This window comes from Camelus bactrianus, chromosome 27 (assembly GCF_048773025.1).
Source record: "Camelus bactrianus isolate YW-2024 breed Bactrian camel chromosome 27, ASM4877302v1, whole genome shotgun sequence".
In the NCBI taxonomy this organism is placed as follows: domain Eukaryota; kingdom Metazoa; phylum Chordata; class Mammalia; order Artiodactyla; family Camelidae; genus Camelus; species Camelus bactrianus.
This window is the reverse complement of record NC_133565.1, coordinates 21,224,642-21,238,966: the sequence shown is the minus strand read 5'-3', so window position 1 is coordinate 21,238,966 and position 14,325 is coordinate 21,224,642. Positions and strand designations below refer to the sequence as shown.

General features: G+C 39.0%; 1 protein-coding gene across 5 annotated transcripts in view; it reads left to right on the top strand.

Annotated features, from left to right (window-relative positions):
* CHD2 (chromodomain helicase DNA binding protein 2) overlaps positions 1-14,325 on the top strand; it is a 109,913-nt gene that overhangs the window by 58,561 nt on the left and 37,027 nt on the right. For all 5 annotated transcript variants that reach the window (XM_074353899.1, XM_074353900.1, XM_074353901.1 and 2 more), the window contains 7 exons: positions 1,085-1,174; positions 1,984-2,174; positions 7,277-7,465; positions 8,157-8,319; positions 8,656-8,808; positions 10,916-10,987; positions 14,019-14,168. In XM_074353899.1, coding sequence (XP_074210000.1) covers positions 1,085-1,174; positions 1,984-2,174; positions 7,277-7,465; positions 8,157-8,319; positions 8,656-8,808; positions 10,916-10,987; positions 14,019-14,168 — 1,008 coding nt within the window. The remainder of the gene's footprint in view (positions 1-1,084; positions 1,175-1,983; positions 2,175-7,276; positions 7,466-8,156; positions 8,320-8,655; positions 8,809-10,915; positions 10,988-14,018; positions 14,169-14,325) is intronic.

Below are 14,325 nucleotides of genomic sequence, written 5' to 3'. Positions count from 1 at the left end.
CTGTATGTGTGTTGGAGTAAAGTGTTTCTAAGAGATTGCTTATAATAAGAGCAAGCCATCAGGAATCCTCAAATCTTAGAGATGTTACAACCGTATATTATCATTGCTAATTCAGATTTATTTTTACTAAATATTTTCATTTAAATTGTCTAATCTAAACTCTGGTAGATTTCATTGCCCTAGTTTTGAGTTTTTAACTATATGGTAGTTCTTAGATTTGTTAATCCATTTGTTAACCATTAAAAATGAGAAAAAAAAAACTTTCTAGATTATGCAAAATGGCTTCAAGCACTGAATTCAAGATGAGGACAAAGAAAGTGAACTTTGAAAAAAAACTGTGGAGTCAGGGACATTATCTTTTCTTTCCAGTATTCCTTTTCTTTGTTCTTTCTTCTCACTTGGTGATCACCTGCTCTCTTAGACCTGTTCTCCAGCTCCTAACTTCACAACCCACCTGTAGGAGCTTTGTCATAGGCCATTGTGCTTGCTATGTGTCCAGTTATGTACATTATACTTCAGTATGAAAGTGTTAGTTTTTGTGTTAGTTCACATTGACATTTTCATTCATATTAAATTATATTTTCATCCTGTAAGCCTCCCTCTCCTTTTTCTTGGGGGCCACATCTTTCCGTTATATGATTACTGAAATTTCTGGCCAAGCCAGAGACTGGAATTTGTTTTACTTCCTAACAAAAAAATATGCCCTATCCAAAAAGTTCAGATTATATTTCCTAAAGAAAACTCTCATTCTGGGAGATCCCTAGATAAGTTCAAGTCACCAGGGTTTAATTACTGATGAAATGCATTTCTTTGATCAGATGTATCAGGGGTGGGGGGCATGGGGAGGTGACAATTTATTTATTTGAGAAGTTCTGATAATAAAGGTTTTGCTGTTCAGTAGATCTTTTACTTCTCTTACTGCTCTGTACTTCAGTTATTTAGATCAATTTAGAATGTATAAGGTATTCATTAAATTCTAATCAGTTTTATTTGACATATTTCTATTGCATCTGTCACAAGACTAGCTGGTGATACAGAAAGGTAAAGGTGGAAGTTGTATCTTAATTACCGTTTTCTTTTATAGATACGAGAATATGAATGGATTCACTCTCAGACCAAAAGGCTGAAGTTCAATGCACTTATAACAACATACGAGATCCTCTTAAAAGATAAGGTGTGTAGTTGGTAGCTAAAAGGCTGGATTTTGGAGTACAACTTGTCCAAATGGTGGGGTCTTTGCCTCCCACTTGCCATGTTATTTTTCTTTTCTTATTTAAAAGAACAAATGAGTAAAAAACAAAAACTATAAAGAATATTAAGTTTATAAATTAAAAAAAACAGAACCTTAACAGTTGAAGGGTCACCTAATCCAACTGAATTAAACAGGATGAAAGGGTATTGAGGCCAGTAACTTAGGAGATTCCAGTCAGTCATTGGAAACTGGTCTTGAGTGCCATCATATTGCTAAGCATTTCTGTAGAACAGATGTTGTGACTGGTCTCTGTGAGGGGGACAGAAAAATGAAGCTCTTTAAGTTATCTCCTTTGTACAGTTACTAAGAATGTATAAGTATAAACAGTTCCACTTGGTGGCTCTTGGTGTTTCTGTGCTTCAGGGTTGGGGTGGAGAGTAGGCGGAGAAGACTCTTCGTTAAGGAGAGACTGCAAAATCATGTGGTTTTTGTTTTTGTGTTGTTTTTGCCCAGCATACCAGTTCTTGCGTTTTTGCTTTGAGGCACGCAGCAATACCTGGCATAAGAGACCCCCCCTATACCTTTTGACAGTGACCTGCCCTTCTGCGTAGACACCAATTTGGCCACTAACAGAATAAACAGAAGAGTCCTGAGGGACTTTAAGTCAGTGAAGAATAAATGTTCCTATGTGTACCTTTGTGATGGTTTTTGTACAGAGATAATTAACACTTGCAAGTGCTTTTGGGTTCCCTTCTGACCTGGTGGCTCGTTCTGTTTTGTTTTTACTTTAGACTGTGCTGGGCAGTATTAACTGGGCCTTTCTGGGAGTGGATGAAGCCCATCGGTTGAAGAATGATGACTCTTTATTGTATAAAACTCTGATTGATTTCAAGTCCAACCATAGGCTCCTGATTACGGGGACCCCTCTTCAGAATTCCCTGAAAGAGCTCTGGTCCTTGCTGCACTTTATTATGCCGGAGAAGTAAGCTCCTTCCTATGTGTTTCAAAAGATGCTAGAATGTCTGAAATGCCAATGCTTCTGAACTTTTTTTTAGTAGACCTTAGGGAAAACAGATGGCATGGTTTGGGGAAAGCAAAGTATTGAACTGAGGCAGCAACGAAAGTAGTAAAATGTTTCATAGTAAATGATAGAAAGCTCAGAAACCAGACATAAGTAAAGGAGGAAAGCATACTGTCTACCAAATATTTGGATCATTTAATGCTTTGGGGGAAATAGCTGGTAAATAGGAAGCATCAGACCTCAGTGTTGTTATAAGGTAATCAGTATAATTGAAATGAAGTATACAAGGTACACAATCTGACAAGTGTTAAAGAATATCTTGAATTTAAACTGTTGATAACGAAAGCATGTCTTTACATGGAATGTCTTTATTGAAAATATTTTTGTGGGAGAAATGGTATATGGACCTTTCATAAAACTTATCCAGTGGTGTTCAGTGATACTTGAAATCTAAATTTGTTACCCTAATTAGGAATGCCCTCCTTACTCTGACTCATCTCTCACCGCTTTCTCCATCACTCGTTGTGGCCATTCTAGCCGTCTTTCTGTTCCTATAACATGTCAAGCCATTTTTATTCTTTTTGCCTGGGAAGTTTTTCCTCCCCCTTACCTTCATATGGCCACTTCTTAAATATTTTTGCCTCAGCTTATAATCCCACCACTTTTTAAGAGGTCTTCTCAGACTATTAAACCAAAAGTTGCCTATTAGACATGCTTATTATCCATACCCCATTTTATTTTCTGTACTGCACCTCTGTTTTCCATTTATTTCCTTGTTCATCCCATGTCATTAAATTATGCCAAAAGTAGCAGGGATCTTGTTTACTTTATTCATCTGCGGTCCACATTGCCTAGAATAGTACCTGGCACGCTGTGAACAGTTCAATTAAGAGTTGTCAAATTGACAGGTAAATGCTCCACAATGTTTTCTTTTTAATTTAGAAAAGACTTGAGTGCCTACTGTGTGCCATAAACTGAGCAAGGCATTTTGGATGGCTTAAGGAACAACTTATAAATGGTCCCTTTCCCCATGTGTTGTTTATTTATTTTTTTAAACAGCCTTTTGGGATGTAATTTACATACCATAAAATGCACATTTGTAAGTATACAAATCAACTTTTTTTTTAAACAAATTTATACAGTTGGGCAACCATCACCATAACCTACTTTTAGAGTATTTTCCTCACTGAAAAAGTTCCCTCTTGCCTGTTTGTAGTTAATCTCTGTTTCAATTTAGAGCCTTAGGCAATCGCCAGTCAGCTTTCATCTCCTGAGATTTATCTTTCTGGAAGTTCTATCTAAATGGAATCCTAGTTGAGCAGTCTTTTGTTTTTGGCTTCTTTTACTTAACATAATAATTTTGAGATTCACCCATGTTACAGAGTTTATCAGGAGTTATTCCTTATTATGCAGTGATGTTCCATTGTATGTGTGTCCAGTCACCAGTTGATAGAGTCTGAATTGCTTCGGTTTGGGGCTGTTGCGTCTTTGTGTGGACATATGAATAGATATTTAGGAGTAGAATTGCCTGGTTGTTTGGAAAGTATTTAAGCTCTTAAGAAACTACTGGCTGTTTTCCAAAGAGACCGTACCATTTGGCATTACACTTAGAAACAGAAATGTTTGCATTTTCTAGTTTCTGTGTGTCATCACCAGCACTTGGTATGTTGTCAGTCTTTCGGGGTCTAGCTGTTCTGGTGGGTGTGTAGTGGTATCTCATTATGGTTTTGACTTGCATATCTTTAATGACTAGTTACGTTGAACATCTTTTCATGTGTTCATTAGCCTTTTCTATATCTTTGCTGGAATGTGTGTTATTTCTTTTTAAAATATTTGTAGGATTCACCAGTGTTTCCCTATGAGTCTTAGCTTCTCTTTGTGAGAAAATTTTTAATGACTAATTCATTTTCTAGTTATAGGTCTATTCAGGTTTTCTATTTCATCTTGACTTAATTTTGTTAACTTGTGTCTTTTTAAGAATTTGTGTATTTCATCTAAGTTGCCTTATTTGTTGGCATACAGCTGTAGTGTTTCCTTATAATCTTTTTAACTTTTGAAGGATCAATAGTGACTACATTTTTTGATTATGGTAATTTATGTCTTGTCTCTTTGTCATTTTAGATAAAGGTTTAACAATTTTGAGGATGTTTTCAAAGAAACCAACTTCTGATGTTACCGGTTTTTTCCTGTTTTTAAATTTTATTTATTTCTACTCTCATTTTTTTTATTACTCCCTTCCTTTGCTTTTCATTTATTTTTCTTGTTTTCTGTTTTCTTAAGATGGAGGCTTGAGATTATTGATTTAAGTCTTTTTCTTCCTTTTCCCACTATGGGTATTTAAAGGCATAGGTTCCCCCTCTGCACTGCTTTAGCTGCATCCCATAAATGTTGATCTCTTACGTTTTTATTTTCATTCAGTTTCACCTATTTTCCAATTTATCTTGTGATTTCTTCTTTCATGCAGTTTTTTTTCCCCCAGAAGCTTGTTTCATTTCCAGATATTTAGATATTTTCCAAATGATTTGTGATTAACTTTGTATTAGAGAATATGCTTTAAATAAATTGTTACTTGTTATATGGTCTAGTATATTTTCTGTCTTGGAGAATTTTCCATGTGTACTTGAAAAGAATAATGTTTATTCTGCTTTTGTTAGGTAGAGTTCTGTAAGTGTCCATTGAGTTAACTTGGTTGATAGTCTTGTTCCAGCCTTCTGTATCTTTGCTGACTTCGTGTCCAGTTGTTCTATCAGTAACTGAGGGTGAAGGACTTCAGTGTTTAACTCTACTTGTTGAATGATCTGCTTCTTTCACTTCTGTCAGTTTTGAGGCTCTATTGTTAGGTGCATGCACACATGACCTTGTTATCACATGCAGTGTCCCTCTTTAGTTCTGTTTCTTGTTCCTTAGGTCTGTTGAGCTCCGCATCTCTGTTCTGGTGATTGTTCACATGGTATACTGCTTTCCCATATCTGAGCTTTTTGATGCACTTGTATGTTTAGCCTCAGATTGTGGTAAGAATATGCTGTCTTAGAGAGATCATGAAACCCCATGTCACACAGTCAATAAGTGGATGGGCTGAGATCAGTTTCTGGTCTTCTGTGACCAAGGTCAATGTCTTTTGAACTTCTCCTCTTGGAGAGACATGTTAAGGTCAGAAGTTGGTTAAACAGGGAGATATGTAAAGTAACGACGTTCTAGGCTGTGATGTGGTATCATTTTAAGCTCACCACTCCGACCATATTTTTTTTTCAATATATGGTGTTGTGAATTGACAGTTATCTGCTGCGGGAAATAGCAAACTTTTTCTTAAAGGACCTGGTGGTAAACTTTTTCATCTTGTAGGCATTATGGTTTCTGTCACAGCTGCTCACCTGCTGTGCAGATAGAAGGCAGCCGTAGGCAGTTTAGAAACAATTGAGTGTGTATATAAAGAAACCATGCTCTCACAGTAACTCCTTTAATATGTAAGAGTACATATTAAATTACATATTAAATGTAAGAGTACACTAGGTGGGTGAAAATATTTGTTGCCTAAAATGGTAAGGGAAGTAAATCTTGTAAATAAAATATTAGTTTTTAGACTAGTATAATTTTAATTAATTACAGTGTGTTAAGTAAATGAAAACATTCTCTTGAAATTATCTCCCCGCTTTACAGAAAATGGCCTGACAGGTCGTGATCGTCCCTCACTTGCAGTTGCTTCATACATTTAGTGTGAGGAGCCACTGAGACGGCTCACTTCACACTGTTCCTTTTAGTCCTGTTACCAGTGTTAATTCCTCATTTTATGTTATGTCCTTAGAGTATTTTCATAGCAGCGTGGCAAAATACACTTTACCTTAGATTTTTCAAGCTGTAAGATTCAATGATGTTTTTCGATCTTCACCCCAAAAGATCATTTTGTCCACTTCTCTGATCATGGTTGTTTCAGGCATGACCAGGTGTCACGAAGGCGGATGCTGACCCACCTGGCAGTACCTAACGCAGCACTTGGCCATCCATGAGTTCAGAAATGGCAGCAGACTCTTGACATCCTTGTACCCAGTAGCAGTGCTGGCATTTGCTGTCTTTGAATTTTCTGTCTTATCAGAGAGCACGTGCTTGAGTCTTAAATAGTTCTAGGTAATGCTGAGTCACTGAGTTGAGTGTTGTGAGACTTGACTCGCCCGCAGAGCAGGGCCACCTGATGTCAGAGAGCAGATCCTGCACACACAACTAAGCTAGTTCTTACAGGCACTTTGTTGGCTATTTGGTGGTGAGACACAAAGCATATTTTTCGAAGCTTCGTGAAATAAATTTTTCTTTTTTTTTTTTTTTTGGAAAGAAGTTGATCATAATGTCCCATTATGAATTTCTGCCATACAGCCTTTATTAAACTAAAGATGGTTGAATTAAGATTTAAACATGAGAAACTTTTATCTGTAGAGTTCAGGTAGAATTATTACGGGTGATACGTTTTTAAATTCATTAATAAATTTTGTGTCCCCAAGTTCTGTCAGTATTAAATTTTTATCGCACATTTTGTTCTTCTTGTCTGGGGGCTGTAGTCTTACCGTCATTGTAATCCATTAACTTTTTAATCTATGAGCAGTGAAGATGACTGGTGGGAATTATATAACTAACTTTCACCTTTGAGAGCAGTGACAGCTCTAATATCGCCACTAATTATTCTTTTCCCTCTGAATTTTATTTTCCCAATCAGTTGGTGCTTATTAAAAGATAGTTTATGATTTAATTTTTTTGCATAACACGTTATCACAATAACTCACATTTTCTTACGTACTAATTGTATGATACACGGAAATATTTTGTGAACTGTGGATCCAGTCTCAGAATTGGAAACCTGCCATTATCCATTGTGTTTCCCCTTAGCTTTTTGTTTTCCCTTCTCTTGTGTTCAAGAGCTAGTGACTGATAATTTATTTTTCCTTATAGAGAAGATTCATTTTTTTTTAACAGATTTTTTTTTCTACTTAGTTCCTTTTAAAAGAAATTTTAATTGGAAAAATGCTTCTTTTTTTCTGTGTAGTTAAGTAATGCTACATGTACTATTTCATCTCTAGGTTTGAGTTCTGGGAAGACTTTGAGGAAGACCATGGGAAAGGAAGAGAGAATGGCTATCAGAGTCTTCATAAGGTGCTAGAGCCTTTCCTTCTCCGGAGAGTCAAAAAAGACGTGGAGAAATCCCTTCCTGCCAAAGTGGAACAGATTCTCAGGGTGGAGATGTCGGCCCTTCAGAAACAGTATTACAAGTAAGTTGTTGGCTGGGTTAGGCCCGCATGGAATTAAGATCTGTCCCTGTGAAAATCCTGGAGCATTCTTCCTCTTTGAGATAGATTCCTAAAGTATGATTGCTAAAAGCGTAAAGAAATTTCACTACTTAGAAAAAAAGTACTTCTATTATTTTGAGGTTTGTGGTTAAAAGCATATATATTGATATGCATGAATATTTATGCATTTCACCTCCCTTTTCAAATTGGGATACAAAACATACTTACCATGAATATCATGTAAAGTACCCTTTTTTAAAACAGTTTAAATGGGTATATAGCTTCTGTCTTACGGTATGTCTAATTTATTTAACTGCTTTCTGTAGTTGTAGACAGCTTAATTTCCACTTTTATCCTACAATAAAGACTGCTTCAGTGACAGTCATTGTTTTACATTTATGAGCTATATATAAATTTTTTTCTGTTATTGTTATTTATTATTAATGTTTCTGTGTTCAGCCAGGTTCAAATACCCAGCAGAGTAATTAATAGTCTGAAACAGTCTGGAGATGTGTGAGGGGTCCTGGTTAGGTGGCAGGAGATACAAACTAAAGCCTTCCTCCCTGTCTTTTTATCCCCCCATCTCCACCGAACACTACTTTTCTTTTATAAATTTCTGGTACCTCCAACTCTTTCCTTAAATCTATAATATTTTTCTTATCTTAATTTGCAGATGGATTCTGACCAGGAATTACAAGGCTCTTGCCAAAGGAACGAGAGGCAGCACTTCTGGTTTCCTTAACATTGTGATGGAACTGAAAAAATGCTGCAACCACTGTTACCTGATTAAACCCCCTGAAGAAAATGAAAGGGAATATGGACAGGAGATTCTTTTGGTGTGTGGTTACCTTGTTTGTAATTTTTTTCTTAAAGACGACTTAGTTTCTGTAGCATTTATCAAAATGCTCTTTTTCCTCCTTGATGACTCTTCAGGGAGCATCAAGAGAACCTTTAAAAACAGGTGAGAAACGTCAAGTAGCTAGGAAAAAATCTGGAAAGTGTATTGTCACAGATACCAAGTAAAGAACATTTCTGGAATTGCTTGTCAGCCGGGTTGCAGAGGACTTCAAAAAGCTTAAGGATGATTTTTAAAAACAGTAACTTTTAGAGATTACGGGCAGATTAAAGGATGGTTTTGAACATGACGATTGGAATGTCTTTTCAATCTTCAGTCCCTGATCAGGAGCAGTGGGAAGCTGATTCTGTTGGATAAACTGTTGACAAGACTTCGAGAAAGGGGCAACAGAGTCCTTATCTTCTCTCAGATGGTGAGAATGTTGGATATCCTGGCCGAGTACCTGACTATAAAGCACTATCCCTTCCAGGTGAGGATGCTGGGTGATCGGGGTCTCTCCCTTCCTCTTCTCCCTCCCTCTGGATTGGGATGTACACTTCACTTGCTAAATTACCCTCAAGTAGAAAAGATGAGTTTTCTTGCTTGAAACAAATTGAGATTAAGATTCCAGGAGGGTCTTAATGTTTCTTCCATGCCTTTAGGTTACCCTGTAATGAAGAAAGGTCATGGGAAGGTCATTCTTTTTTTGGTGGGGGAGGGATGGGGATTAGAGGAAGGAAAACTGGGCAAGAGAAAAGTGTGTTAGGTGGTATCTTACGTCTCCAAGCCTGTGGCAAACAGAGGGGGGCGTGTGAGCCTGATGACAGAAGCCCGCATCCTGGGAAGAGAGAAAAAGGGAGGTGGCGGAGTGGTGCCTTTCACCCCAGAGGGCGCGGGCCCTGGCTGTGAGGCTGGGAGCTCAGGAGGACAGTGCACTTGAAACCTCGCTCGTCCCTGAGTATGCTCTGCACAATTGTGATTTCGGGTTTTTGTCTTCATTCATTAATTTCCTGTAAGATAAAGACAAAAATAAGATGAGGGGAAAGAGTTTAAATAGCATAATATTTTTCTACGTGTTACGACTATGGGAAATTTATCTGTGATCTGTTTACAGACATGAATGCAATTTACCTTGACTTCTGGCCTAATATTTTTATGGGGCTTGAGTTTTAAGGTGTATTAGAGAAATTTTTTTCTTTACTTTTGATGGACTGTTCTACCAACTCATGTAATTATGCTGTTATTGAAGAATCTTGGATTCTCTCCCACAAAGGCCAAGCTTTAAAACTCAGTAAGAGGTTGTCTTTTAACATAACCTGAAAGTATTTATATCCATAGTACCTTGTGTGGCCTTTTGGTAGCTGTCTTAGAATATGGTCAGATCAGAAATGGCACACTATAGAAAGTCGGTTATCTCTCAGTGCATCTGATCCCTGTGAGCTTTCAGGTCTAGCTAATCACTGATGCCAAGTAAAATAAGAATGCATTAGTTTTCTCTCTAGGGAGTAGCCTGGAGTCCACTCAGGTTTATCATGTCTTCCAGTGAGGATAAAAAAAGGGTCATTTGGGTTTTCTGATTTCAAACATAGGCTGTGAACCTGGCATTTGAACTTAGCTTTGGGTTAAGGCTCTGAGTAGAGTCTGTCATCAGAAAGGAGAGAAGGGATTCCCACATGCGGTTCTACTTGTGTTCAGGTGGCTCTGGGTTTGGTGGGCATGGACTCGGCCCTACGCCATCACTGATCATGACCACTGATGACAGCTGTCGGGTCAGTTTTGCCTTCTGTAAAATGAGGTATTTTGCTTATCTCAAGTGTGAATTAAGGGGAAGAAATGTGAAAATGATTTTAAGGAGTGATAAATGCTTTATAGGTATAGCATACAGGTAATCAATCATTCTTTAGTATTTATTTTACACATTATATAGTTTCTCTGTGGTGACCCTGTTTTGGACCTAGAGTTGACATGTACTCTAGAATAAGAATTGTACGTGCTAGTAAATGCCAGAGGCTCTTTTGAAGATGCATCGTGCCTGCTTGGACACTTTGCTCTGATTTTAGAGTGTAGTTTTTGGAAAAGCTGTGATATATGACCCACTAAATTTTAGTACTTTTCAATATTATGGAAAAGTGTTCTCCAAACAAAATTATGTAAATAATTTTGGCTTCTGTAGCACTTAATAACAGGGCAACGTTCAGCCACGTTAGCTAAGAGAGTCATCTTTCTGCAGGAGCTAGTTACTAGGTGACCGGTGGTGGTATTTCCTAATCTCTTCAGTACCCACAGCTGTAGGGCAAACAAGGCCTGTCAGCCTGGCTTGGGTTGCCATCTTTCTCCTTACGGGTCCTGGCAGCCATTCTGATCCTGGGATAGGCCTAGGTAGCCCTTTGCACCAGAACCTCGAGTTTGTAACCAGAGAGCTTGGGGCAAGTAAGGGTGTGCTGCTTAAAGCACAGCCCCTTGACAGCACTCTGCCAGTGTGTTCTGGTTATTTTTACTCAGTAGGTATTGGAGTGATGAAGGTTACAAGTCTGGTGTCTATTTTGAGTGTCGCTGACCTTCCTACCTTATGATTTTCTTGTGGTTTATTTTTACAGCGTCTGGATGGTTCCATCAAAGGAGAAATCCGAAAACAGGCACTGGACCACTTCAATGCGGATGGGTCTGAGGTACACCGTGCATGGCTTTGTTGTTTGGGCAGCTTGGGCTCCGTATCAAGGGGAAAGCCTTTCTGGCTTCACGTATTCCGTTTCAGAAACAAATTCACAGTGCAGCTCTCCTACCTGACAAGGGAATGAGAAGTCACTAATATGAAAGTTGCCTCTTGATTTTGTTGTTTGCCACTCCAGAAAAAGCATATGCATGCTTGTTTATCTCCCCTGGTCCGGATTAATGACAGAATAGTCCTGATAGCAACTGTGTTCTCTGGTGGCTTCCAGATACCAAATTTCTGGGTCTAGAACAACAGCAAGGCAAAGGTTGGGGAGGGCTGGCCAGCAGGATTGATTCTGACATGTATCTGTATTGACAGCACAAGGTTCTGATCTGATGACTTGTGTCTTGAAAAGTTTGTTTGCCGTGTCTCAGATTTGTTGGACCCTGGTAGAATGTGGCTTAGTTTCCTTGCTTTGGCAGATAGCAACATTTGTTCATCAGTTAAGTCTCCAGCTTGAATTTGACATTGTAAAGTAATTTTGTTTTTAAGGCATATATGGAAGAGCTAGTTAGGACACATTGGAAACCATGGTAACATTGTAATTTGTGCACATCAAACTGTTAAATGCCGTGTGAACGAGAGAAGTGGGGAGAAGAGGTTTGGTGCAGGTGAGGCTGTAGCAGTGTGTGGAGGTAAGGAGGCAGCGGAGAGAGCTGGAGGTAGGATTAGAACTGCTCTGGAGAGAGCGTTAGAACCGCCCAAGTCTGGGCCACTGTTCTGTGTAGACAGACCAGGCTTAACTTTTCTGCTTTCTGAAGAGTTTTACACACTCCTCATGTCTGTCTGTGGCTGCAGAATCGCATGCCTCCTGCCTCTCCAGGTGCATGTAGGGCCTAGTTAGACTACAGTATGCTGGCCGCTTCTCCAGCCTGAAAGTTTACTTCTCCTTGAGGAGTTTTGGGTACTAATCTCTTCAGAACCAAGGCTCTGAATAGTTAAAGAAAAGAGGAATTACCAAAAATACCGATAACTATCTAATTCCCATTCCTCCTTTCTCTCCTCCCTGTTTCTCAACTGTGAAATCCCGATCGCCCCAAACCCTACTCGCTAGCCCTGCTGTGAGGGTTAAGTGCAGAAGTCAGCACGCAGCGCTGAGCACTTGCCTGGCACCCAGACAGCACCCGTCAGCGATAGCCAGTGTCATTACTCACTATTTGTGGAGATTGCTTCTGTGTTCCTTACGCTTGGTTCAAAACAGTATGAGTTGAATAAAAAAAGGCTAAAATTGCTTTCTTTGTAATTCTGATTGATCCCCCTGGCCCATGGCTGTATGTAGAATATAGATTCTCCACCGTTTTCTGCCATTTTGAGCCTTTTTAAATTAATTAAAGAAGTTTAAACGCTTTCTCACTGAGGGAAACTATTATATGCACATTTAGAAATTTTGGAAGATGGTGACGAGTACAAAGAAGAAAAATTGTACCAAACTCCCATCCCAGAGACAGCTTGCTGTGCACCTCAGTTGTGTGTGTTTCCATTTATACTGGAGGAAAACATTTATTTCTGTATATGTTGGCCCAGCTGGGATCAAACTGCACAGAGTTTTGTTGTCACCTCCCACTCAGAATTCTACTCTGAGCATTTTCCCATGTAATAAAAGATTTAAAAAAATTGTGATTTCTAATATTTTCTCATGCCTGTACCATTATTTATTACTTTATTGTGTGCTTACTTAAGCATATATGAGCATGTAGACAAAATTTTTGACACATTTTGCTGAATTTTTCCAATTTATGGTCATACTGTTTATGTGTGAATATTTCCATTTTACCTCACCCTTAGCTTCATAGTTTCTAACCTTTGTCAGTTTGATGATAGACACACATAATACCTTAATTCACGTTATCTTTGATGAAAAGTGCCATGGAAAATATTTTGTATGATCATTCAGACCCCAGATTTTATTTAAGTTTTAGGTATCTCATTCTCAAGTGCTTACCTGAAGGCTTCTCTTTAGAGTGAGTGTGGTGATGCTCAGTGTCTCTGCCGAGGATCACAAAGGATGTGCTTCCACACACCTGCTGATCGGTTTTTTATTGAACCTGTTTAAAATCCTTGTGAGACAGCTGCTCCATTTTTATTTCTATGGTGTAGTGTTGCCGAATGTGACCGTTATGTAGAACATGGAGACTTTTTCATTGCGTCTATGTATATATATTAAATATACCCATTTATCAAAATGTAACTCAGAGCTACCAGCTTTTGAGTGCCACTTCCATGCCAGAAAGGTGTCGGCCTTTGATATACATAATGGAATTCCCTGAAAACAAATATTTGGCTTTCTTTTTCGCTGGCTCAGAGTTTATTCTCTGCCTCCTGCCGTCTTTCTCTGAGCATGCAGATGCGGGCAGGTGTGCTGTGCCAGCCTGATCCCTGTCATCATTGCTGTGGCAGCTGGAATATGTCAGTGCCTGGGGCTCTCCCACACATGCCTCTGCAGCCACAGCTGCTCTGGTTTCCTCGGCGCACGTTCTGTGGTGACTGAGGATCCTGTGCTTCCCTCATGTGATCTGTTAGTCCAGCGTGTCTGTGTTCCTCACCAGCCTAACAGATGAATGCACGTTCACACAGTGAAGTTTCCTAGCTTGTACTGACTGCCTCACGTGGCATACTCCACCTTTACCCAGAAAATCAGTATCTTGGCAACTTGCTGAAATGACCCCCTTGATAACTGAGTTTGTCTGGTTTCTGTTAACTGCTTGTGTACTAGTTTTAGCCAGGAGAGAACACTAATTCTTTTGTTCCTGTTGCCTTATCAGATTCTACATTACTCCCTAGTTCATTGCACTGACACTTACCTCTTAATCAAATGAAAATTCACTCTGCCATCCAGTCCCTACATTCTTGTAGCCTCCATAAAGTTTGTCCATCATATCTCACTTTTCTTCACACCTGCAGGGGTTTCCAGGTATAAGGGCTTATTGGACTGTGAAACTGTTTCTGAGAAGGCCACTGCATAAAGTAGTATATTGCATTGTGTACAGGACTTCTGTTTCCTGCTCTCGACAAGGGCTGGTGGCCTAGGAATCAATTTGGCTTCCGCGGACACAGTCGTCATCTTTGACTCTGACTGGAACCCCCAGAACGACTTGCAGGCACAAGCCCGAGCCCACAGAATTGGTCAGAAGAAGCAGGTCAGTGGGGAGAGGCTTCTGGATATGGCTGTAAGATTAGTCTATTACGGAACCATTTCACTGTTTGAAAAGTACATCACCAGTAACTTTCTGGTTTATCTGAAGAAAGATACATGATGCATAGACTTAGAACTGAAATTTTCCCTCTATTTTAATA